The 26509-nt window shown below is 42.6% G+C and overlaps 2 protein-coding genes across 2 annotated transcripts; one reads left to right on the forward strand and one right to left on the reverse strand.

Annotated features, from left to right (window-relative positions):
* Positions 1 to 19: 19 nt before the first annotated feature.
* LOC122778457 (NACHT, LRR and PYD domains-containing protein 12-like) lies at positions 20 to 9440 on the reverse strand. Its single transcript, XM_044040386.1, has 10 exons — positions 9419 to 9440; positions 8212 to 8270; positions 7908 to 8001; positions 5583 to 7395; positions 5016 to 5192; positions 4375 to 4548; positions 3369 to 3542; positions 2671 to 2844; positions 1821 to 1994; positions 20 to 1188 (listed from the first exon to the last, which is right to left on the reverse strand). The coding sequence occupies exons 3-10, from the start codon at positions 7930 to 7932 to the stop codon at positions 1176 to 1178; spliced, it is 2724 nt and encodes a 907-aa protein (XP_043896321.1). The 5' UTR covers positions 7933 to 8001; positions 8212 to 8270; positions 9419 to 9440; the 3' UTR covers positions 20 to 1175.
* Positions 9441 to 19064: 9624 nt separating this feature from the next.
* On the forward strand, positions 19065 to 23912 carry rtn4rl2b (reticulon 4 receptor-like 2b). The gene is made up of 4 exons (XM_044039843.1): positions 19065 to 19205; positions 20443 to 20669; positions 20756 to 20989; positions 21539 to 23912. Exons 1-4 carry the CDS (start codon positions 19157 to 19159, stop codon positions 22406 to 22408), a joined length of 1380 nt encoding a protein of 459 aa, XP_043895778.1. The 5' UTR covers positions 19065 to 19156; the 3' UTR covers positions 22409 to 23912.
* The last annotated feature ends 2597 nt before the right edge of the window (positions 23913 to 26509 follow it).

Genomic DNA, 26509 nt, shown 5'->3' on the forward strand with positions numbered 1-26509 from the left:
AACTGAATCTTAGTGTTTCTGTTTTCATTCACTGTCTCTGTTTAATTACACTGCAACATCACAATACTTCACATATTGCTGTAGTAGTAGCAGCAGTACAATTATTTATTGTTACATTTATTTGAATTCATCTGCTGCAGGAATCTTAATCATAACTGTCTCTCCCATGTCCCCACGACTAAATGTAAGTGAATCGGTGCAGAACTGCAGAACAAAAACGTTAAATCCTGTGACTGGGGGGCAAAGCATGATACTGTGAGTACTGTGCAAAAAGTCTAAGGCCACCATTAGATTTGTTGTTTTAGCAATACTATAATGACCAAACAGTATAATTATTCCAGAAAATGAGGCTTCTATGGGTTAAAGTGTTATTCATAAAAACCTGTATATCTGTTGTGAAAAAGGTCTTTTTACACCGGGGACAAATAAATGATAAGAAGTTGCTTCCAGCCGTGTGGGAAGAAGTTCCCATGTTGGTGCTGGAAAATCTCTGGCAGAGTTTAACCCTGAAATAACGGACACTCCTCCACAACAGCCTTCAACTCCACAGTGTCAGTCTATGTCCAGTGTGTGTGTGTGTGTGTGTATTTATTCCCTCTTTAGGACACTCCTCCACAACAGCCTTGCTCTGATTCTCACCTGCTGTGCCACAAAACCAGAAGCCAAGAGAAAACTGTATGTCCAGTGTGTTCAGCTATGTGCCCAGCCACAAGAAAACCAGCAGGAAGTCGAGTAAAAATACGAGAGTATTAAAAAAGTCACTCATGCTTCAAATCACAGTATTGGGGGTCTTAAACCAATTCCAAGGGCTTTTGTTGTTTTTTTTAGCCAATCAGCTGAGGAGATACATGGCTACTTTATATGCAGCAGAATGAAGATGGACAAGGCAAAATGCATTGCAGAAATTGTGGCTGTTACAGCGCACATCTTTGGCTGTTCTTCTCAGCCGCAGATCTCACTTCTGCTATGCTACGGAAGAAGAAGCTGTTAACATGTGGCCACAAACTTTTCTCCAGAGTTCATGCACAACAAACGTCATCATTTGTGTTTTTGTTAGGTGTGTCCTTCAGATGAGTTTCGTCACAGATCAGTTGAAGCGGCATCGCAGTGCAGGCCTCGTGACGAATCTTCTGTCGACACACACACTGTCCTCTTCACTCTCACATTCATCAAGTTCATGGTATCCACCTGTCGAAAGGAGACGACAGAGAAGAGGAGTCACGGCAGTGAGTCAGTGATGCAGTACGTCCAGAACAAAGAGCAGAGGTGGAATAATAACATAACAATGCCAACATGTTGTTTTTGAATTGTAATGGGAAAGTGATTGTATGAAAGCAAATAAACTTTTCCGCCAATGTATTCTGTCCTGGTTCTTCTTGTGACACCTGGATAAGTATTTGGACGTCTGACAATTACACCAACAGGGACTGTAATAAAATATTCAAATACACATCCATTAATATGGACTTTTGCAGCTTTAACAGCTTCCACTCTTTCTGTTTCTATGAGAATTTGTGTCCATTCATTCTGTAGAGCATTGATGAGGTCAGATACTTAGAAGGTCTGACTCATAATCTCTGATCCAGTTCATCCCAAAGGTGCTGGATGGGGTTAAAGGTCAGGGCACAGTGCGGGCCAGTCAAGTTCTTCCACACCAAACCTGGTCATTTCTTGATAGTTTTAAGGAAACTTTAGAAACATTAGAGTCTGAAAGTAGCTGTAGATTTACAAGCTACTTTCAAGTAGCACTGGATCTTTGTTCTGACTGTGGTTAGTACAACACTGATCAAAGTGGACATTGACTCTAACACTCTACTGACCTCAGAGTGTCCAGTCTGTGGTCTGGACTCATCACAAGATCAGACAGTAGCTTCGTTCCTGGATCCTGCAGCTCGTTCCCATTCAGGTCCAGTTCTCTCAGGTGGGAGGGGTTGGACTTCAGAGCTGAGGCCAGAGAAGAACAGCTGATGTCTGATAAACTGCAGCCCCTCAACCTGAATAAAGAATAAACCGTGAGACTTTATACGTGTGTGTGTGTGTGTGTGTGTGTGCGTGTGTGTGTGTTCAGTCAGTGAACTCACTCCAGAGTCTCCAGTCTACAGTGTGGACTCTCCAGTCCAGAACACAGCAGCTTCACTCCTGAATCCTGCAGCGTGTTATAGTTCAGCTCCAGTTCTCTCAGGTGGGAGGGGTTGTACTTCAGAGCTGAGGCGAGAGAAGAACAGCTGATCTCAGACAAACTGCAGTCACTCAACCTGAATAAAGAGTAAAACACAAAGATTAAGTTTTTTGTCATCATCAACACTCACTTCTGATTGGTTACATGTTAACGTGTCAGAGAAGAAAGTGAACAACATCAACTTCAGTCAGAAAAAGTCAACGCTGCTCAGTGAAATTCAGTGACTGATGTGAAAACTACAGCGAGTGATACAGATTTGAAAAAAATACGATTAACGTGAAAATAAATGTTGCGAAAAAACACGTCAGGTGTGAAAAGATCATAATTCTGCTTCTTGCAGAAGGAAAAAGTGGAAAAATGCAACAACCACTGTTCCAGGTGGAATTCATTCATTAGCAATCACTGATCCAGCTGATGTGTGAACATTAATGAGGTTCAGTTGTGGGTTAAACATCTGAGATTTACAACAGTAACGAAGTCAGTGAACTCACCCCAGACTCTCCAGTCTACAGTGTGGACTCTCCAGTCCAGGACACAACAGCTTCACTCCTGAGTCCTGCAGTTTGTTGTATTTCAGATTCAGTTTTCTCAGGTGAGAGGGGTTGGACTTCAGAGCTGAGGCCAGAGAAGAACAGCTGATCTCTGACAAACTGCAGTCCATCAACCTGAATAAATAACAGAACATGAAGCAAAAAAATAGTACGTATGCAATGAAAATCGGAGTCCTGTGAACCTTTTCTTTATACATCCAATCAAACGTGAAACTGAGCGGAGGTCAATGAGAAACACACCCCGCCGCTATTCCACCCACACATTAATATGTGAATGACACTAAAACGCCCTCTGACGCCTTCATCCTGAAGAACAACGGCAAATGAGGCAGCAAAGAAGGAGGAAAATTAAAGAAATAAAAGGAAAATGTGCGCGATCAACGCATTATGGTTGTGTGTGTGTGTGTGAAAATAAAGTCTAACAAGCGTCTGCGTGACAATCAGAGTAGCGAGATGGGTCGAAATGTCGGGTTCAGATCCAGACTCTAGCTGTTTCTGAGCCCAAGGTCAAAATGTGTCAAAGCAAACACGCGACGTGGGCGTGTCCCAATTGACACATGAATCGTCGGTTTAAAAAAACAAACAAAAAAAACAACAACAACAACAACAACAACAGCAGCTTCAGTCAGTGAACTCACCACAGAATCTCCAGTCTACAGTGTGGACTCTCCAGTCCAGAACAAAGCAGCTTCACCCCCGAATCCTGCAGCTTGTTGAAGTTCAGGTCCAGTTCTCTCAGGTGGGAGGGGTTGGACCTCAGAGCTGAGGCCAGAGAAGAACAGCTGATCTCTGACAAACTGCAGCTCATCAACCTGAATAAAGAATAAAAGACAGTGATAAAGTGTTTTTGTTCAGCAGGTGAATTGAGTCAAATATCAGCTGTGAGGATCTTGTGATCAAAATGTATTTTGACGTCCAACGCTGGACAGCATATTTAGAGAGTATTAGTCATTTGACTGTGAGGAACATGAGTGTGTGAAGTTCAGTTCAAGTGAAAGTGAAGAATAAAGACATTTGCACATCAACACTGACCCAAAGAAACAGCAGGAAAATGACAAATAACTCACAGGTGAATTTCAACATAGCCTTACTTTTCAAATCCGATTCAACACAGTGAAATTAATAAATGACAAGAACCAGAAAAACAATCATATCACATGAAGAAACAGGTGGAGTCAGGGTTTAGTGTTGATAATAAATTCCAGCAGGCTGTACACCGAGAGGTGAAATACTGCCCTCTACAGTTCAATGTCCTGAATCACAGCTCTTCTGCCCCTCAAAGTCTGAAAATCTTTAGAACGATATCTAATTATATCATAATCACAGCTTCTTTTTGTATTGTTATTATTTTAGAGTTTATTTCATTGTATTTACTTATTCATTTGTTTGCATTTGTGTTCAGTAAACTAGCTTAAGGGTGCTTTACTACCACAGAAAAGTCAAAGCTGCTCAGTGAAATTCAGTGACTGATGTGAAAACTACAGCGAACGATACAGATTTTAAAAAAACAAAAATGGAAATATGCAACAACCACAGTTTCAAATGGAATTCATTCATTCCCAATCACTGATTCAACTTGATGAGGTTCAGTTGTGGATTGAACACCTGAGATTTACAACAGTAACGGGGAGTCAATGAACTCACCCCAGACTCTCCAGTCTACAGTGTGGACTCTCCAGTCCAGAACACAGCAGCTTCACCCCTGAATCCTGCAGCTTGTTGTTGCTCAGGTCCAGTTCTCTCAGGTGGGAGGGGTTGGACTTCAGAGTTGAGGCCAAAGAAGAACAGCTGATCTCTGACAAACTGCAGTCACCCAACCTGAATAAAGAATAAAACATGAGACTTTTGTCAACACAAACTGCGTGTGTTGAACTGGAGTTTACTATTTATGACAAAACACAAACAAGTATTAAAGCTGTCCATGTAAACCACCATGGTTGTATTATGTCAACAGGGTCAGTGGTTACTGTTGAGTTAATAAAGAACAAGTGATGGTCATGAATGGTGAGTCAGACATTTTACATTATTCATAAGGTTCATGTATCCTTGTGCGGACCAAAAAACATACAAACCTGTCTTTGTGGGGACACTTTTCAGGGTTAATACCTGGTTTTAGAATTATGCTTAGGTAAAGGTAAGTGAAAGGAGCTAGGTAATTAACAAGTGTGCATGTGCATGTGTTTCTGTGTGTGTTTTAAGGACTATTTTATTCATCATAAAATTAGTTTAATGTTAATGAAATGAAAGTTTCAAAAAACAGCAGCAGCTTCAGTCAGTGAACTCACTCCAGAGTCTCCAGTCTACAGTGTGGACTCTCCAGTCCAGAACACAGCAGCTTCACTCCTGAATCCTGCAGCGTCTTGTTGCAGTTCAGGTTCAGCTCTCTCAGGTGGGAGGGGTTGGACTTCAGAGCTGAGGCCAAAGAAGAACAGCTGATCTCTGACAAACTGCATCTCGTCAACCTCAATAAAGAATAAAACATGAGACTTCAGACGACAAAGTTGCTACTTGAAACCAGTCAGTGTTTCATCATGTGTTCAGCGCTGAATCTCACATTCACTCTCTCACAGTCACTCACTCGCATGCTGCACATGTTTTTCTCTCCACTGACCCCTAGTGTTTGTGTCAACTGTTGGTTTCTCTTCTCTCTATAATACTGTAAAGGTTTCTGTCTTATCATGTACAGAGACTTGAGATGATGTATGTTGTGATTTGGTGTTTTCATTTAGTTCAAATCGAGATTCTCCAGAAAAAAAACACAGCTGACTCACAAACTGAGACACAGAAGAATTGACTTATGTGACAATTAATCACCACTGATTGATGATGTTATTGATCATGTCTGAACTCACTCAGCCTTCCTGCAGTTCCTCACAGCTGGAATCAGTCTGTGTTTTCCCTGGGCTGATGTTCTGTACATTCTCAGCTGAAACTCTTCCACAACCTCCTCAGACATCTGCAGCATGTAGGCCAGAGCTGAGCATTGGATCTCAGAGAGTTTCTGTCTTCTGTCTTTTGACTTCATGAACTCTTGGATCTCCTGGTGCACTGATTGGTCGTCCATCTCTGTCAGACAGTGGAAGATGTTGATGCTTCTGTCAGGTGAGATGTTGTCTGTGTTCATTGTTTTTAGGTTCTTGATAACTATTTGGATGATTTCTGGACTGTTCTTAGTCTGACCCAGCAGGCCCCCTAAGAGTCTCTGGTTGGCCCCCAGACAGAGTCCATGGAGAAAGCGAACAAACAGGTCCAGATGACCATTTTCACTTTGAAGGGATTTCTCCATGGCTCCTTTCAGGAACACATCCAGAGATAAGTGAAAATGAGGTGTTTGGCTCTGGGCGGAGTATTGTTCTCCCAGGAAGTTCTTCAGGACCTTTGTCTTCCTGTTGGTGAAACAGTGGAACATGTAGACTGCAGCCAGAAACTCCTGAACGCTCACATGAACAAAGCAGTAGACTGTTTTCTGGAAGATCACACTCTCTCTTCTGAAGATCTCTGTACAAACTCCTGAGTACACCAAGGCCTCTGTCACATCAAGACCACACCGCTCCAGGTCTTCTTGGTAGAGCATGATGTATCCTTTGTGTAGATGTTCAAAGGCCAGCCTCCCCAGCTTCAGAAGAATGTCCCTGTCAGCCTCCATCAGCTCCTGTGGACTTGTCTCACTTCCTTTATCGTACTTGTTCTTCTTCTTCTTTGTCTGAACCAGCAGGAAGTGTGAGTACAGGTCTGTCAGGGTCTTGGGCAGCTCTTCTCTGTGCTCTGTGGTAAACATGTGCTCCAGAACTGTAGCACTGATCCAGCAGAAGACTGGGATTTGACACATGATGTGGAGACTCCTGGACGTCTTGATGTGTGAGATGATTCTGCTGTACAGCTCTTCATCTCTGGATCTCTTCCTGAAGTACTCGTCCTTTTGGTCGTCGGTGAAGCCCCGTACTTCCGTTACCCTGTCAATACATGTAAGAGGGATCTGATTGGCTGCTGCAGGTCGGGAAGTTATCCAGATGAGAGCCGAGGGCAGCAGATTCCCCTGGATGAGGTTGGTCAGCAGCACGTTGACTGATGACCTGTGTGTGACATCAGAAACAAGGGTCCGGCTGTTGAAGTCCAGTGAGAGTCTGCTTTCATCCAGGCGGTCAAAGATGAACAAAAGTTTACAGACAGCGAGCTTCTCTGTGCTGACCTTCTGTAATGTTGGATAGAAAACATGGAGCAGTGTGAGAAGACTGTGCTGCTGATGTCTGATCAGGTTCAGCTCCCTGAACGAAAGCAGAATCAGCAGATTCACATTCTGGTTTTCCAAACCCTCAGCCCAGTCCAGAGTGAACTTCTGCACCGAGAAGTTTTTTCCAACACCAGCGACACCGTTGGTCAGGACGACTCTGATGCGTCCCTGCTGGTCAGGTAAGGCTTTAAAGATGTCACAGCACTTGATGGGAGTGTCCTGGACTATCTTCTTCTTGGAGGTTGTCTCCAGCTGCATCACCTCATGTTGAGTATTGACCTCTTCACTCTGTCCCTCTGTGATGTAGAGCTCAGGGAAGATCTTGTTCAGAAGGGTTCTATTTCCTGTTCCATCAGTTTCTTCAGTCACATGTTCAAATCTCCTCCTCAGACTGATCTTATGTTTATCTAGAACCTCCTGCAGACCAACATCTGCTGAAAGACAAGAGACAAAGTCAGACAGAAGAAAGAATCTGAGCAGCTGATGATTAATTTCATCAGTGACAGAAAAAGTCAAAACAAGAAAACAAAGATTTTTAATATGTCTGCACAATTCTGAAAAACCTGACAATGTCATGTCTTTATGTAATATTTTTGTAATATGTTGTTTATTGTCATTTGAAAAAGTTGTGAACATTTTCAGCAGATGACTTGAATAACTTTATTCTGAAAGACTGAATCATTCTACAATGATTGTGGTGATTGTGAAGGAGAGTGTATCATCTGCTTAGAAAACGACAACAATATATATTGTGAACGCTGGGAAATGAGTGTAAACAATCCTCTCTTGAACCTGTAGGGGGCAGCAGAGGATTACACTGAATAATCCTCACTATCACTTTAATCACTCTCTCTGGTTCTGACGTCTGCAAACACAAAAAACACTGATATGATTGAAGAACCAGGACGAATTTTCCTCTGGTACAGATTTGTAGCAGCTCTCTTACTTTGTGTCTGAGGATCCAGATTCATTACTGAAGTTCAGATGTTCACGTCTAGAGCTGGGACAGCTGGGTCATGGAGACTCTGCTGTGTCCTCGTCTTCGTGAGAGAGAGAGAGAAAGAGAGAGAGAGAGATAGAGAGAGACTATGAGCTAACACTCACTCAGTTTAAAACTCATTTTCAATCTGGAGTTTCAGAGACACACATTTTTCTTTAATCCTGAAACTGATTTACAGACTCTATAACAGTAAATGATCATCATATCTAATCAAATATCATCATATATAATGGATAGAATGAATACTAACTTTGTCTTCTACTGCGCAGTAGACGTGGAGTCTGAACAAAAGTCACAGATCATGTGACCCTGTCAGAGAGAGAGAGAGAGAGAGAGAGAGAGAGAGAGAGAGAGAGAGAGAGGTTTATTGGCGGGTTTATTGCACCTCAATGCTGCAATAAACCAGATGAGAGAAAAAGCAAGACGGGCATTTTATGCAATCTGGCTCAAAATTTTTAAAACAGTAATCCAACCAATTGCATTATATGGTAGTGAAATATGGGGTCCATAAACAAGCCAATACTTTTCTAATTGGGACAAACATCAAATTGAAACCTTCCACACTGAATTCTGCAAATACATTCTTAGAGTCCAGAGAAAAACACCAAACAATTCATGCAGAGCTGAACTGGGCCAGTTCCCGCTCATTATTGACATCCAGAAAAGAGCCATATCATTCTATAAACACCTCCAAACTAGTGACCCCACCTCATACCACCACCAAGCCTTGCAAAGCCAAGAGAGTAACATAGAGAGGAGTGCCCTCAGCCAGCTGGTCCGGAGGCTGACCACCACCAACCCTCCCCTGCCTCAAAACACCCCCCAAAATATCTGGCCCAATCAAATGATCACCAAACAAAATGAATTATATCACCTACTGGGAAAAGTCAACAAAAACTCAAAGCAAACTAGAATATTACCTGGCATTAAACCGTTAATATACATTAGCAGAATATCTGACCGCAGTTAAAGACCCCAGACTGAGGAAGACCCTGACCCGATACAGGATAAGTGACCCCAGGTTAGCAATAGAAACACACAGACAGACCTGGCAACCAAGAGAGGACAGACAGTGCTTACTCTGCTCCCAAGGGGAGGTGGAGACAGAGGGGCACTTCTTACTACACTGCCACACATACAAAGACCTGAGAGACTCGTTCTTCCCCAAAATCTGCCAACAATACATTGAATTTGAAAACATTCAGACAAAGCAGCATTACAGTTTGTCCTGGGAGAGAAAAGTAAATGCACCATGTGGATTGCAGCCAGTGGACAATGCAGCCAGTGGACAAGAGAGAAGAGAAGCTAACCTACTGAACAGCTAATCTCTGTATTTACTACTCATAATATGTGTATTTATACAGATATTGTATATAGTGTGTGAATAAGAGTGTATAAACAATGTTGATAAATATGCTTTAGCAATGTGAGATGTTCGTTACCATGGAAATAAAGACCTTTTTGAATTGATTTGATTTGATTGAGAGAGAGAGGCCGTTACTCAATATCCATACTTGTCCGTACTTCTCCGAACTTGCGTACTCCCGTACATGTGAAACGTAATCAGCCTCAGTCCAAGTTCTGTTCTGCTCAAATACGCGAGCAGCGAGTTCTCATACCCGGAAGTGTTCTCAAACCGACCCTTTTACCAAGTATGCAGCATTTGATACAATGAAATATGGCGACATCTGCTGGCCAACCTTCAACATAGCATTTGTATGGAACCATAAAGGGCAAACTGTCATGAAACGGTACGACACATTTACAGTATATATAGTTGACAATAAAGTGAATGATACTTTTGACTGTTTTTTTCTTTTTAAGACTTTTATAATATACTCGTGTTATAATGTAATTGTCTAGTATTTAGCTCAGTGTGCTCGAGCCCCGGTAAAAAATACGCACATAGGTAAAGGACACTACTTGTTGTGCCCCAGGGACTTGTACACACTCTCCTCCACCAATGTAACTACAGAATGTTCTAGTATTGTCCTCCTTCAGACTGGAACAATCTACAGAACCCCATCAAACTCCAAAATCTGGTATTCTGAAGGACTTTGAAGGATCATTGCTCTGTCACTGCTTTTAGGTTTCTGTCGTTAGGCTCTCTAATGTCTGTTAGTGTCAGGACGCCCAAGACGGAAAAGAGATTTGCAATCTCAATGGGATTATCCTGGTAAAATGAGGCTATAAAGGTGTTGTTATTTTACCATGTATTTTGCTGAGAAACATCATTTATTTCATCATCTTACTGGTATTTCTCACACAACAAGACAAGACAAACATGGCAGCCTGTGGACCTCCCACAGCACAAAATAATGAGGGGGAATTTACACATGATATGAAACACATGACACATGTAACACATGACACATGAGACATGAGACATGAGACACATATGTGAGGGGGTGATGTTTGTGGTGTGCTGGAGACTCATACCCATTGAAGCAGCTCTGTTTGGGACATACAGTGGGTACGGAAAGTATTCAGACCCCTTTAAATGTTTCACTCTTTGTTTCATTGCAGCCATTTGCTAAAATCAAATTTTATTTCTCAGTAATGTACACTCAGCACCCCATCTTGACAGAAAAACAGAATTTATTAAAAAAGAAAAACTGAAATATCACATGGTCATAAGTATTCAGACCCTTTGCTGTGACACTCATATTTAACTCACATGCTGTCCATTTCTTCTGATTGTCCTTGAGATGGTTCTGCTCCTTCATTGGAGTCCAGCTGTGTTTAATTAAACTGATTGGACTTGATTAGGAAATGCACACACCTGTCTATATAAGACCTTACAGCTCACAGTGCATGTCAGAGCAAATGAGAATCATGAGGTCGAAGGAACTGCCCAAGGAGCTCAGAGACAGAATTGTGGCAAGGCACAGATCAGGCCAAGGTTACAAAAGAATTTCTGCAGCACTCAAGGTTCCTAAGAGCACAGTGGCCTTCATAATCCTTAAATGGAAGAAGTTTGGGACGACCAGAACTCTTCCTAGACCTGGCCATCCAGCTAAACTGAGCAATCGTGGGAGAAGAGCCTTGGTGAGAGAGGTAAAGAAGAACCCAAAGATCACTGTGGATGAGCTCCAGAGATGCAGTAGGGAGATGGGAGAAAGTTCCACAAAGTCAACTATCACTGCAGCCCTCCACCAGTCGGGGCTTTATGGCAGAGTGGCCCGACTGAAGCCTCTCCTCAGTGCAAGACATATGAAAGCCTGCATAAAGTTTGCCAAAAAACACATGAAGGACTCCCAGAATATGAGAAATAAGATTCTCTGGTCTGATGAGACCAAGATTGAACGTTTTGGCATTAATTCTAAGTGGTATGTGTGGCGAAAACCCAGCACTGATCATCACCTGCCCAATGCAATCCCAACAGTGAAACATGGTGGTGGCAGTGTCATGCTATGGGGGTGTTTTTCAGCTCCAGGGACAGGACGACTGGTTGCAATTGAAGGAAAGATGAATGTGGCCAAGTACAGAGATATCCTGGAAGAAAACCTCTTCCAGAGAACTCAGGACCTCAGACTGGGCCGAAGGTTCACCTTCCAACAAGACAATGACCCTAAGCACACAGCTAAAATAACGAAGGAGTGGCTTCATAACAACTCTGTGACCATTCTTGAATGGGTCAGCCAGAGCCCTGACCTAAACCAATTGAGCATCTCTGGAGAGACCTGGAAATGGCTGTCCACCAATGTTTTTGCAAAAAATGTCTACATTTCTGTTTTTTTTTTCTGTCAAGATGGGGTGCTGAGTGTATAGTAATGAGAAATAAAATAAACGTTTTTGATTTTAGTAAATGGCTGCAATGACACAAAGAGTGAAAAATTTAAAGGGGTCTGAATACTTTCTGTACCCACTGTACATGCAGTGGTTTTAGGGGAGGCTTGATTTACTTTGTATTCTGTTGATGGTTGTTGCCAAAATTGTCATTGTGTCTAAAATATAAGGTCTTATAGTTTGATTTAATTTTAGTGGTAGAATCGACTTCTGAAACTTGCCATGGGCACGTCTTGGCTTTGATGCCGTCTGGCTTTTCTTTCAGCTCGCCTGCTCAGTAGTTATGTAAAAAGCATGACTTCTGTGCCACAGACACAGAGAGAGGCCCCACGGTGTAATCAGCATTTGTGTGAATTCACAGTGGTTTGACAGCATGCAACGTTCTCCTTCGTTTGCATAATAACCGTCTGCTATAAATTGCAAAAACACATTTGGGCTGCTGTAGAAAAATGGGGATGCAAGATGGTGGCTTGTGTAAAGCAAGGCTCTTGCATAAAGTACATATAAAAACCGTATTCTAAGGCAAAACAATTATACACTTTTTGCACTACGGGTATTCTCTATTTTTGCTAATAAAGCCTCCTTAATGTTTTACACTGGACCTTTAAGTCAAGCAGGCTGAGTAAACACGGTTTGAGGCTTTTAAGGGCAGAACAATACACAGCATGACAGAGACATCAAACAGCTAACAGAATATGAAAAATGCATATTGCATCTGCCCTAAAACACATTAGAAATAAAGAGTATATATTCAAATGTATGCAATTTGGAAAATGCCAGTGCATTTTGTTACACTGTGGGAGGAATCTGGTTAACCTGCGAAAACCCATGCACACTCCAGTGTTACTTGCTCTGAGATGAAACAGAACTGACTTTTGAAAGTAAAAAGCCATTTTCTCCACATGTTTACATTTAATTTAATTAATTTTTAAGTTCATTCAATGCAGGCCAGTGTCACTGCTCCGTGAAGGGTATGAAGAGGTAGCACAGCTCTGCCCTCTGAAGGATCTTTAGTGATACTTCATTTTTGTTTGTTTCCCACACGTTAGCTCATATTTTGATGCTCGATGTCATCTGTGTGGCTGCTGTGGAGAATCTGCTTTTTTTCAAAGAGCCAAATTCTGATAGACCACGACTGAAATGTAATTCATCATTGTGCACCATCAAAACATGTTAGAATGTTAAAGGTCCCTTGTGGTGGCGGGCTCAGTCACAGCAGCTCTAATCTGAAATTTCATTGCACAATGCCAGTTGTATAACGACAATAAATATGCTTTCCCTTCCTTTACCAAATGAAATGTGCATAAACGCGCTGCATTATGGGAAGTGTAAGATGTAAAAGTTCCAAGAACTGTCCAAGAAGAAGTTGAAACCAGAGTGTAGCCCTCATTAGTGTTGTTGGTAAAACCTGTGTTTGTCACAAATATCTGCTGTAAAAAAAAGGTCTATTGTGCCAGTTTTATTGAAGATGTTCTCTGAGGATTGCAAACGTTTTTGCACAGGACTGTAAACCTATACACTATTCTATTTCAAATCTGCTGGGTTCACTACAGCCCCAGAGAAAGAAACTGAACCACAGATTGAGCATGAGGCTGTGGGTAGGAGTTTTCATGTTGTGAGAACTTTCACAGAGGGCAGACTTGTGCAGGGGAAAATCTGTGGCAGAGTTTAACCCTGAAATAACAGGGACACTCCTCCACAACAGCCTCGCTCTGATTCTCACCTGCTGTGCCACAAAACCAGGGACCCAGAAAAACTGGGTCCAACTCCACAGCGTCTGTTTATGTCCAGCGTGTGTGTTAGGACCCTTTTCTGATATAAACCCTGACCTTGTCAGGACCACTTGTTCAGCTAGAGACCAAAACCTGGTCCTGGTGAGGCATTTGTGAGAAACTGGTTAAGGTTGGGGCTAGGATTTGAATTGTGGTTAGGTTACAGTCAGGGATAATGTTTTGTTTAGGCTGTTTAAATGAACTGAAGCTCTGCATAACTGTGTGTTTGCTGGGAATATGTGCATGTGTGGCAGATTGTTGTTCCCTTCTCATCTGTGTCATCAGTGTCTTGGCAATGCAGGCTTGTATGTATGTATGACAGACATAAAGTGACAGTTTCAAGGACTAATTATTAGCACACAGATTTGGTATTAGCTCACACTGAATGTGCCAACACACCAACATTTGTTATTTTTGACTTTAATGTGCTGTGTTCACTCACCTCTAAAACTGAAATAATGAATGGTCCAACACACAAAGCGACTTTTCTTAGTTTTACGAAATTGCTCTCAAGAGTAACGGCCACAGTGTGATTTATATTTCTCCATCCACCCATTATGCTATTCACCCTTAAGGGGTGAGGGAGACACAGGTCACCAGCCGATCACATTCACACCTATCATCAATTAAGAGTCTCAATCAATCAATCCACCAAAGTGATGGAACCCCCACCCACATGTTTCCAACCACTTACCACTGCCAAATCAAATCAAACAAAAGAAACAGAAGTAAGACCATTATAAATGTCAATAATCTACATTGAGCAAACACCAGAGACAGACTAAAATATTAATGTTTTGTTTGAACAAACATCTGCAGCAATAAAAGAAGACAAAACAAATAAACAATGATAACACAGTACAGTAATGACAAAGAAGTTTGGAGTGAAAACGGAAGGTGGGCCTGTTAATGTTGATTTTTCAGTCACGTGAAGTGACTACATTTTGTATTTGCACCACAGTTTTATCCCACTTTTACTTGCTAAGTGAATCTTAATGTGCACCCAAGTGCACCCATGGTAATTTGCAATGGGGATTCTGTCTCATTTAAACAGTATGCAATAAATGTCCATTAATATTTGTTTTTTCTACTTTGGAGTCGAAGAAGTTCACACACTGCGGAGAATCATCATGTTCCTTTTTCTGTCTGTTTGAGCTGCTCCAGTGAAATATTAGGCTACACATCTAAAGGTCTTTATCTTAACTTGAACACTGAAGCGTCTCTTCAGACACAGCAACTAAATATCAAATGATTCATTGTCTTGTTAATTAAGACTTGTGAGACCTTTGACGACACCCACATTTTATGATTCATTTGTTTCTACACATTTCAGCCTTACACCAGGCAAAAAAAATGAAGGTCTTTATGCTAACCAACATTTTAAGTTGAATACTGAATATTCAACACTCTCACTTTCATTTGTATTAATCTGGGTGATAGGGTTCTTCCAGACGCATGTCACATTTCATTTAGAAACATAATAAGATGTCAGTGGAGAGATTCCAGGCCCAAACTTCCTGATTAGTTGAGTGGGAAAAAAAGACAAAACTGGAATAGAGTGACTGATGTGTTTAAATCCCCACAAAAAACCCTCTCAACGCAAAGTTTGGCTTCGTGGAAATGTCTCCCAGATTTCTCCACATAAACATGGCTGGGCTTGTGTCAGTGAGGGTTATGAACAGAGGCAGCAACACGTTTTTTTTGTTGTTTTTTTCAAGACTCAAGACAGATCCTTAGGACATGCTGTGTTTACACCAGTTCAAATGCCAGCGTGGCTGTGATTCACTTTGACACAGCAAGCTAATTAGTGAATTTATACGTGGGCTGATCTGGACGTCCGAGCAGTCAAACGTCTTGTAAAATACAGTATTTTTATGACTTTTGTATTATGTGTTTGGATGGGGTCACACCGAAACATACACTTCACATAATCCACAAGTCTAATTAGAAGCAACGTGTGTCCTCTGTGGCACTTTGGATACTCATTAAATAGATTCAGTCTGCCCTGAGAGCAATGGGGGATCGTGTGCTCATAGGCACTCCATCCCTTGGCCCGTCCTAGGATTGAACCAGCAACCTTCCAGTTACGAGCCCAATTCTTCTCGGCAGCTGCGCATACACACTGAATACCTTGATCATAACCAGGTAACCAAGAGGTAAACAGCCCACGGCCAAGTGGAAAGGAAACTTGGATTATAACCAGAGGGTCCCCAGTTTGAGTCCCCACCAGGTCAAAGGGCTGGGGTACCCCTGAGCAAGGTACCCAACCCCCATCCAACCCCCATCCCCGGGCTCTGCTCAGTGGCTGCCCACTGCTCCTAATTCTAGGAAGGTTTCTAGTAGAGGATGGGTTAAATGCAGAGAAAGAATTTCCCTAAAGGGATTAATAAAGTATATTTTAAAAAAAATAAAATAATTGTCTCTGCCTCGTTAGGACAAGGTTTTGGTTTCCATGAGGACTACTGGTCTTGACAAGGTCAGTGTTTATGGTGGAAAAGGTCGTTAAGAGTTAACAAATACACACACACTTGGAGTCATAACTACACACTAACATGGTGCACGCACATGTTCGAAAACAACAACCTCCCTCCCCTTCACACAGAAGCTGCATGGTCTTGCCTGATATTACTTAGCCATCAGCCCCCTCAGTTACTTCACTGCAGCCAAGAAACAGCGTGATCTTAGACATGCAACTTGTGCCCTGCTCCTCCCCTGCTCACAGCTTGGAGCTGCAGATGACCTTCAGTGGAGCAGGTTTTTAGTGAGTGAGTTCACATGGGAACAGATGATGAGCATCATGGTGGGCCAGGCCTCCACACGTGTCATGAAGAGAGGACTCAGAAGTAAAGATGACCCACCTCCCCTTCACACCCTGCCGTAACACAATACAACTCACAAGCTCTCTAGGTCTTGTCCATATTTATGTATATATACATATATATATATATATGTATAGTAGCAGCAGCAACGATAGCTCAGTGGTACACCAAGCATAGCGCAGACGACACGTTTACTTTCGTGCATTATCGTATTTACACAATGGTTTTCGTCAAAGCCAACATGTGGTTATTACATTAATGTCACTCAAGCTGTTGCAGGATGCCGTCGAATCAGCATCTTTGTCACCAGAGAAGAGAGAGAAATTTTTCGGCCTGTTTTTGGACATTGACATAAAAATTCAAACAAATGTTACTTTAAATATGTTTTATACTATTCAAAATTTCAAATTTAACACGCAAAATCTGGTGTTCATCTACAAACTACAGTGTTTTGTTTTTTTTAAATAAAACTTTATGTTTTTCTTCATTTAAAATGTTTAATACTCTGTAATTGTAATTGTACATTCTGGAAAAGTGAGCAATTACGTTAAAAGAGTCCAGATTTTCATTTTCATTTTAAAGCTTAGGTGTTAAAGGGTTAACCCCACTTTGCTCCTGACAGCTGTGTTGGCAGCGTGTAAATGGATATGACAGATGTGAGAGTGAATGGGAAAACTATAAAGTGTAAAGCAGCTGTAGAAGTGATCATCAAGAAAAGTGTGACATTTACCATGAGGACCAACACAGGCTTTACCAGGGTTTGACTTGAACCAGTCCATGTGTCGTGCAAAGATCATTTTGCCCCACCGCTGGGTTTCCCTCTCGTGTTTATCTGTTGTGAATAGTAGGTGGCCATTGGCTAGTTTCCAATCTGGCCTACACCAAATGAGACAGATGATTTCTGGATTTAATGCCAAATGAGTTTTTCCTCCTACTATCCTCCCCCAACGCCCCCTTGAGTGCATGTGCTACAGTGGACACAAAGCTCACTCTTCATACGCTGCAGTCATGATACAGGGCATATTCTGGCTTTTTTCCAGGAGAGTGTCGGTTTGTTGTAAAATCCTCCAAGACATTTGATTGTCTCTTTGCAAATCTGTATGTTGCACGATGAACAATGGAGTTAATGAAGGGATATTTCAATTATTTTATAGATGGCTGCATGAGGTATTGTCATTGCCATTTATTGTCATCTCAGAAATCAGCAGGGTTACATTATGGAACACAGGTGTTGATAATCCACCATTGCCTCCATTTGTAAGTTCAAATGTGTTACATATGCAACACAAAATCACCAAACAAGGCAGCAGCAGATCTGCAGCTCTTGTGTCCCTGCAAGGGAAAGGCTGATATTCTCTATATGGGCTTTGGTGTGGGAGTGTCCAAACCAGAAAAGGCTTTTACAGTGAGAACAAGCAGCAGCAAACATATTCTTAAGGTGACATAGACTTATTTTTTATTTCTTATTCTGTAAAACTTATTAGATCAGCCTTTTGTTAAATGGTAAAAGGTCTGTGACCACTCATAGGTGCTTTTAACTACAAGGTTTGCTATTCACTTATTCACTCCCATTTATTCACACATTAATGCGGTGTTGCTCCACACGGTTGGTGTAGTGCTTTGCACTCTTGCCTTTGCAGCAAGAAGACCAGGGTTCGAGACCCGGTCAGAACAAAGGTCTTTCTGCTCGGTCCTCCCACATTCCAAAAACATGCTATATGGTGATTAGATAAATTCACCAGGTGTGAAAGAGGATGATTGTTTGTCTTTATATGGCCCTGTATTGGACTGACAACCTGGACAGGGTGTACCCAGCCTATCAACCTATCACCCATGTGAGCTGAGATTGGAAAAGCAACCCCCACAAGCCTCATGTGGAGATAGCGCCCCATTGGGGTGTGTTAGCTCAATGGTTAAGACCAGTACCCCATGTGCAGAGACATCATGGTCACAAGTCCACAACTCCACCCCTGGCAGGTTGGAGAAAAGTGTCTGCTAATGTAAAAGCAGCTGAATGGATAGATGCAGCGTTGTAGCAGGCCAGGGTTCGCAACCCAGTAGGACCAAGGGCCTTTCTGCATGGAGTTTGCATGTTTTCTAAATTGACTATAGATGAGAGAGAATGGTCGTTTATCTCCATGTGGCCCCGTGATGGACTGGCAACCTGTCTGGGGTGTGAATCCACCTTTCACCCTATATTAGCTGGGATTGCACTAGTGCCCCCCACGACGATGAATGAATGAATGAATTTGGTGCTATATATCACCCCTCATACCCATTCACACACCAGGAGCAGGCAATGTGGGATCAAGTGTCTTGCCCAAGGACACATTGGCATGCAGACTAGTGAAGCTGGGAATCAAACCCTCAACATTCCATTTGCTGGCAGCCAAGTTATCAGTCAGCAAAGCTGTGCATGGAAATGTACTGACTGATGATAATGTGTCAATCTCTTACAACCACACTTCAAAATAACTGAACCATTATATCGTGTGTGTCAAAACAAGCCTTTTGACACACACACTGGTGCCTCACCACTGTAACAAAAAACAAAAAACCTGCTCCGCGACTGCCTTTCCAGTCGCTTCCTGCCGTCACTCTCCCCCCTCCTCCCGGCCTGACGTAGAGAGGATCCTCCGCTGCCTACGGCTGTGGGCGCAGAGCAGCCGCGGGTATAAACGTCGTACCGGGACTCCTTCACGTCACTGCTTGAAGCCGCAGCCACTCGGTCACCAGAGCTGAACCTGAGCAGAGATAGCAGCAAGCAGGCACTTCCACGCCGCGCAGGCTAACTCGCTTTCGGCTTTGGTTCGAGATGGGGATTCGCAGGACCATGAAGAGCTCCAGCGCCCACAACTTTAAGAGTGAGTTTTTGCGCCATCCTGCACCTGCAGCATGAGATGCACTTTAAATCCATACAGCTTGTCGGTCACTGGTTCTTCATAAAATGTTAGTGATTTCAGTAAGATTTGCGGTGTGATTTATTGTTGTGGTTTACGCACAGTTGTTACTAAAAGGGAGTGTTTAACACCCTTTTTGGCTATGGGTGAACACACTTTTTTTTAAAAATCTTGGGGGCGCAAATGACTGTAAGGAATCAAATGTATCCCTTAATGTTATATTATATATATATTTCATAAAGCAGTGCCTTTATCTGCATTGGCTTTCCTTTAGCATGTCTCCATCTCTTTTACGCACGGAGAAACAGGCTTGATTTACGCACGCTCTTGAACTTTTCTCCACGACACTTCACGTGCGTCCTATCGCGCAGTTTTCCTAACAGTGTCCCACGTAGCTTCAGCTCATGGTCCGACTTGTGGAGAGGTCATCCGATGGAAAATCTTGCGCACACCAGATGAATGGGAACCTCATCATTAATTAATGCATGCGCCTTTCCCGCGGTGAACACGCTTGTGTGCAGTTATCTGAGCTCTGCCAAGAAGCTTCTGCATTATTGAGAAGAACCGAAACTGATCCGGTTCTGTTTACCCGTTTTGCGTGTTTTACGCGTGCCGTCGCTCCTGTTCTCTGCCGCTCAACAGAAATGCTTCCGGAAAGGAAAAAAAAGCCTGAGAACTAGAAAACCGGGTCAATTGAATGCAGTGAGCCACGTCACGTGTGATTCGTGGATTTTGTCTCATAAGTCTGTTTTTTCCATAATTATTATCATTATTTTGGGAGGGTTTTTTCTGAATTGTTGCGCTACACAGTTGTGTAATCGTGCCAGAAACTGAGACCTTTGTAAAAGGATCAGGTGGATATTGTTGAATGAATGATTCCTATGATCTGAATTATTGATGAGCCCCATAGTTCTGGGGATTATCAACAGGTCACAGGTGAGAGCACAGCAGGGCTCACATGAATCACTGACGACAGCCATAGCTTTGGTAGACGTCCAGGAATGGCTTGTGCCAAAAATCACACAAAAGACACAAAGTCTTTCATACACAGGTGTGCACATTCACCAAAACCAGGAATAACACAATTTGCATTAATGTCCCTGCATATGCTGCTAACTTGGACTTCATGTGTTTTCTTTATTTCTCATTAGAAATAACACATCCATCCTAACTCTCTTTCTCTCTATCTTTCTCTCTCCAGGCGGATTGTCTCTGTGGCTGATTCTGTGGCTGGTGGTGGTGAAGCCGAGCGGGGTGACCGCATGCCCCAGGCTATGTGTGTGTTACCCTACGCCCATGACGGTCAGCTGCCAGTCCCAGAACCTCACCATAGTTCCCGCTGGTGTGCCCTATGATTCTCAACGTGTATTTCTGCAGAACAACCGCATTACAGAGCTTCGAGCAGACTCTTTTGGATTTGAAACACAGGTAGAAAAAAGTCTAGTTCCTTTTTATATGGGGACCCATAGTATTTATACATATTTGAACACATTGTTCTTTATTTGTCTCTGCAGGTGCTGTGGCTATATGGCAACAATATCACATGGATTGAGGCCGGAGCATTCAGTAACCTCAGGGTGCTGGAGGAGCTCGATCTAGGTGACAACCCTTTGCTACGACGTCTTGAAGGTGGAGCTTTCAGGGGGCTGGAGAAGCTGCAGAGCCTGCACATGCACCGCTGCAAGCTGGCTGCTCTCCCCCATGACCTCTTCCGCAAGTTGTACAGTCTGCAGTTTCTCTACCTGCAGGTAAAGCACAGAGCACACACTGAAAAACACACACACGCACTATATAGACATAAAACCAAATGATTTCACCGAAGTAACACAGCGGGAATGCTTCACATATTTCCATATTCTTCCTACAAGGTGAATACCATCTATGTTACCAAGAGTAATACATTTTTTTATTAAAAGTAATAAAATATTTATAATATACACATACTCAATGAAAATTTGGGTTGCTGAGAATGTTTAGCAGCTCACCATAAGATCTCAGTTGTTGCATGTCCCTGCCAAGTGAAAGAAAGAAAGTCTTCTCACATTCATTACAGTTCCAGGTCACCACCAATTACAGTGACACTGCTTCTTTAAGTGTACATGATATATTGTAACTTCAGAGGAAGTGAGAGACTTTTTTTTCTTCATAAAATGACAAGATCTATTACATTAGCCAGAACGTTTCTCTCTTTAATCCATTGAAATTTAAATATTACTTTTTGAAACACAACATCTGTAATGTTCCCACCTGTTTTTTCCTCTTCCACTAAATCTTCTTCTATTTCGACTCTGCTTCAGGAAAATCAGCTCCACTTTCTGCAGGACGACCTGTTCTCAGACCTGGTCAACCTCACCCATCTCTTCCTCCATGGAAATCGCATCCGTGCCGTTTCTGAAAACGCATTCAGGGGCCTGGTCAACCTGGACCGCCTCCTCCTCCATGACAACCGCATCAGGCAGGTCAACCGCCGTGCTTTCCGTGACCTGGGCCGCCTGACCATCCTTTACCTGTTCAACAACTCCCTGGCTGAGCTGCCAGGCCAGGCAATGAGAGATACCCAGGGCATTCAGTTCCTCCGCCTGAATGGTAACCCTTGGTCCTGCGGGTGCGAAGCTCGTCCCCTGTGGGAATGGTTCCGCAAGGCCCGCATCTCCTCCTCTGACCTAATGTGTTCCTCCCCATCCCAACGACGTGGCCAGGACCTCAGATTCCTCCGGGAGTTGGACTTTGCCCTCTGCCCTCTGCCTGACCCTGGCTCTCTGGCCGGAACCACCACAACCACTTTCAGCACCAAGACCCGCTGGTGGTTCTCCAAGAACAAGCCTGTATCTTCGTCCAAGGCGTTGCACCAGAAGAACTCAGAGACGGGGAAGGCCTTCCCCTTCTCTGCTGGCAAGCCTCAGTACCTCCCCAAAAATGCCATAGAATCCCTCTCCTCCAAGTACGAACTGTCAGAGGATGAAGTAGCACTGCCCAAGCTGGAACCAGAAGAATACTGGGCCAACTATGGCAACGAAGACGCCTCCATCCGCTGCTTGGACCTGGAATGCTCAAGCGATGACAACACAGCATTCTCTACATCATCTTCCTCAGTCATCACCACATCCTTTCTGCACCTCCTGACCTTTTCCATAATCACATTCTCCCTCCATTTACTCTTTGGCTGAACTCCTCTCCCCCTTCACACCCTTTTCCTCCTTTGAACTCCCTACCAGCTCCTTTCCACTCTAACAAAAACCTGGATCTTGATTCCTTTCAGCTACATACCTCCTCGAGTTGCAGGGGGCACTACACTGATGCAGGACACAGGTGAGGCAGCAGGGAGCTGTTCATGAAAGAGCAGAGATCGGGTGAAGCGCACAAAGAGCAGGACAGTATTTCAGTGTCGAAGTAGCTGCTGCTCACCAGCATGTTAAAAATCAAGGCTGAAAACTGACTGATTGTAAGAGTCCAAAGGCAAATACCTTTAGTATTGTGAGATGACTCAGCGGGCAGATACAAAACAGACAGCTGGGTTTTTTTTGATATCAAAGCTGTGAACGACGCAGGCGTTGTGATGCGTCTCACCGCTAATTTCTACAACTCACTCACTCATACTCACTCTCACCATTGTCATTCACTGATTTCGCTTTTCCATACCACTTTCAAGAGTGGTATGGAACCAGAATTAAGGGGAAGATGCTTCACAAAGAAAAGAGAGAAATACCACAAATGAGGCATTCAAAGGGAGGAGTGAGAAACAAATGTGAGAAGAGTGAATTTAGATACTCATGTTACGGTAAGGCAGAAAAGAACGAGGTGATTATTATCTTCCTTCAGATTGTAAGAGAATCTTGTGTGAAGATGCCAGCAAACCACCACCCACTCATGTACATACCAGTCACTCACCATCACTGTACATACACTCTTCACCCACTGCTCTGTATTTCAGCTGTACTCTCTTTTAAGTACAACGTAGAAAAGGGTAGCTTGTGATGATAGAGAGGTGGATTTTAAATGGAAGACAAAGACCCCTAAACCTTAACCTTTCAACTTCATTTCTCCCCTCATGTTTTCTGCACTGTTTCTCTCTCTTAAACACACACAAGATCTTAAACACGACAAAAGAGCAGAGGAATGATGCTCACTACCAATACCAACGAGGGTTTTTGTCCTGATTCAGACTGTTGGGTTGTGTATATTTAACTTTTTTGTTGTTGATATTGTCATTAAGGATGTGTGTAAGTGAAAATTATCTTTATGCACTAAATTTCCACTTTAATACATTAGAACCCTCTTTAAACATTTTCAAGAGAATGTGAGTGGGTGAATCGGCCTTTTCAGGTCACATTTAATAAATAAAATGTAATCACAATTTCAGTGACTTGTTTTGTTTTTTGTGTTTTTTTTCTCATGCAGACAATAAACTGATCACAAGCTGCATTTGTTAACACCTCAATGTGTGTTTTTGGAGTGTTTTACTGAGCTTGTGTTCAACACAATGCCAGCACTGACTGTGATCTGCATTATTCATTTACGCCACATGTTCCTCCTCTACATAACTGTGAATCCATGGACATACCATGAAAGATACTGTGACATTGTTTGATTCTGTATTTTTCAGCATAGAGACGTGTGTTAGCACAGTGTTTTCTGCTTTATAAAAAAAATAAAGAAATAACTGAAATTGAAGTGAGTGGGAGTTTCTGTGTTGTGTCACTGACATGTGTGCCTGCTAAGAAAATGGCCAGCAACTAACATGCACAGACACGAGTAGATGGAAGAAACATTTACCTAGCAACAAAATAAAAGTTGGCATTGGAAAACTTTTACAATAATCTACAAAAATTACATAAATTAAGAGTTTCAAGGATGAATGTCAGCCTCAAGATGAAACAGATAGATTTTTTTGTCATAGTGCCTCGATTCTTTAGATAGGGATGGTGCATGGTTATGTGTGTGTTCTTATATTTGTGGCTTTGTGAGGACAGCAAATTATATAAAGTACACAGAGTATGGACATTTTTGGCAAAGTGAGGACATTTTGACTGATCCTCACATCTTTAAAGGGCTTTTTCAGGGTTAAGACCTGGTTTTAGGGTTAGGGTTAAAATTGGGTTTAGTTTAATGTTAGGTGAAAGGTTAGAGTTAAGCATCTAGTTGCATTTTGTCTATAGGTGTCCTCACTATGAATGAAGCGCAAACGGGAAAGTGAGGACATTTTGGATGGCCCTCGCATATTTAAAGTGCTTTTTCAGGGTTAAGACCTGTTTTTAGGGTTAGAGGTTAGGTTTATGTTAGGGTTATTGTTAGGGCTAGCGTTAGGCATTCAATTGTGATGGTTAAGGTTAGGGTAAGGGGCTAGAGAATGCATTATGTCTATGAGTGTCCTCACTACTAGTATCTGTTACCGCTTTTGGACCTTTTCCATCATAAACACTGATCACTATTGATCGGTCAGGATCAATACTCATGGATACCAAAACCTGGTCCTAATGAGCCTATCAAGCTATCATTTTTAACAAACTGGTTTAGTTTAGGACTAGGATTTGAATTGTGGTTAGGTTAAGGTTAGGATTTGACATAATAAATTTGATTTGAGGCAAAACATATTATTTTTGGTTGTTCAAATGAATGGAAGTTACTGCAGTGTCCTAAGAAGAGTAGCTGTGGAAACGTGTGTGTTTTGTGTGAAGTGTGATTGTATGAGTGTGTGTGTGTGTGTGTGTGTTGAAGGTGACCAATCTCATTATGTGATCACTCCTCACCCCATTTTGAGTTCGCACAATGTGCAGAACACAGCTATATTGGGCAATATGGGTGGGTGGTGGTGTTGGGGTTGAATGGGGGAACATGCAAGGATGAAAATGTGACAGTGTGTCCCAGAATTCGCACACCTCCTCAACAGACTGACAGGATAACTCACACCATCATAATCACAATGATGATGATGATGATGCACACCCTCATGTACATACACACACATTCAAATGGTTACATGTAGAGAAGTTTGCAAGAGCGGCCTGTTTTCTCTCACAGCTCAACTTTTTTTTGCTCTAAAACTTAATTTTGCACCATCACCCTGTCATCAAGGCCACATTTATTCTTGTCCGCAGTGAACATGTTATGAACCAGTGTCAAATGGTTTGGTCGAGTAATTGTCCCTTGAAGCAACAAAGCTTAAGAAACATTTCTGAAGTTTTTGTCTTTGGAGAAAAAAGTTGCTATTTTGCAGGCAGCTATTACTCACTTATGAATGACAAGTGTTTCACATTTTGTCTCAGCTTCTGTACCCTCACACTCACACTGGTTGACCTTTCTGCCACTCCCTGCTTACAACTGTGGTAAACACATCAATAGGAGAATCATAACCCTCTACATGTTGACTTATTGCATAATACATTCATGATACATTTAAAGTAAAACTTCTTTGTATGTAGTGAGCTTATGTTGGGTGACTATGGACATTCCCTCAGCTTTTCTTGTGAGGTGAAGCACTTTGATTAATGTACATCAAAACCTTAAATAATGGCTGAGTTTCCAAGTTCAGATCAGTGGGTGTTTGCAATTTGTGCCTGAAAGCAGCTGCCTGGTTGCTCATAGGACATGGTTACTGTTTTTTCCAGTGCAGAAGTCATTAATAGAGAGAATTCCTCTGAAGTTGTCAGACTTTTGATGATGTGCGCTCATCAAACACTCTACCCACTCATTCTCCCTCAACTCCCGATGTTATTTTTTTCTTGCCTCTCTTTTGTGTTTGCCTGCTTTTCATCCTCTGTCACTCTTTGTCTAAACGCCAATCATTCCAGCTCCTCTCTCCCTGTCACAGTCTCCCCCACATGGTTATGCCTTTCTTGGCCAAGCCTGAGTTTTGGCTCCTACGTAATTGTTTGCGTGCCATTGGCGTGTTTGCTGACGTTCACCTTCGCACGTGTCTTATTTGCAGAGGATAAACAGTAGACTCACACCCTGACGTCAGAGGGTTCGGGGAGGGAATGAAGAGGCTGAAAGGGGCTTTTTAGATGTATGAAATTAACTCCTTCACTGCCACAGTCCACCAAGAGTTCATCTTGAGAAAGAACAAAGCATGTCCATAACATCAGTGTGACAATGCAGTGCTGCCGTCAATATGACAACTGACCCACAGCATCCATTATTGATCAACACTCATTTGCAGCATGGTTGCACTGACCAGCTCCTTTTGTCCAGTGTGTGGAAACATGAGACTCTGAGGCAGTGAACCTCTGCTCCTGACGGCACGGCAAACAGAAGAGGGAGGAAAATGAGAG

This window comes from Solea senegalensis, linkage group LG12, assembly GCF_019176455.1.
Source record: "Solea senegalensis isolate Sse05_10M linkage group LG12, IFAPA_SoseM_1, whole genome shotgun sequence".
NCBI lineage: Eukaryota > Metazoa > Chordata > Actinopteri > Pleuronectiformes > Soleidae > Solea > Solea senegalensis.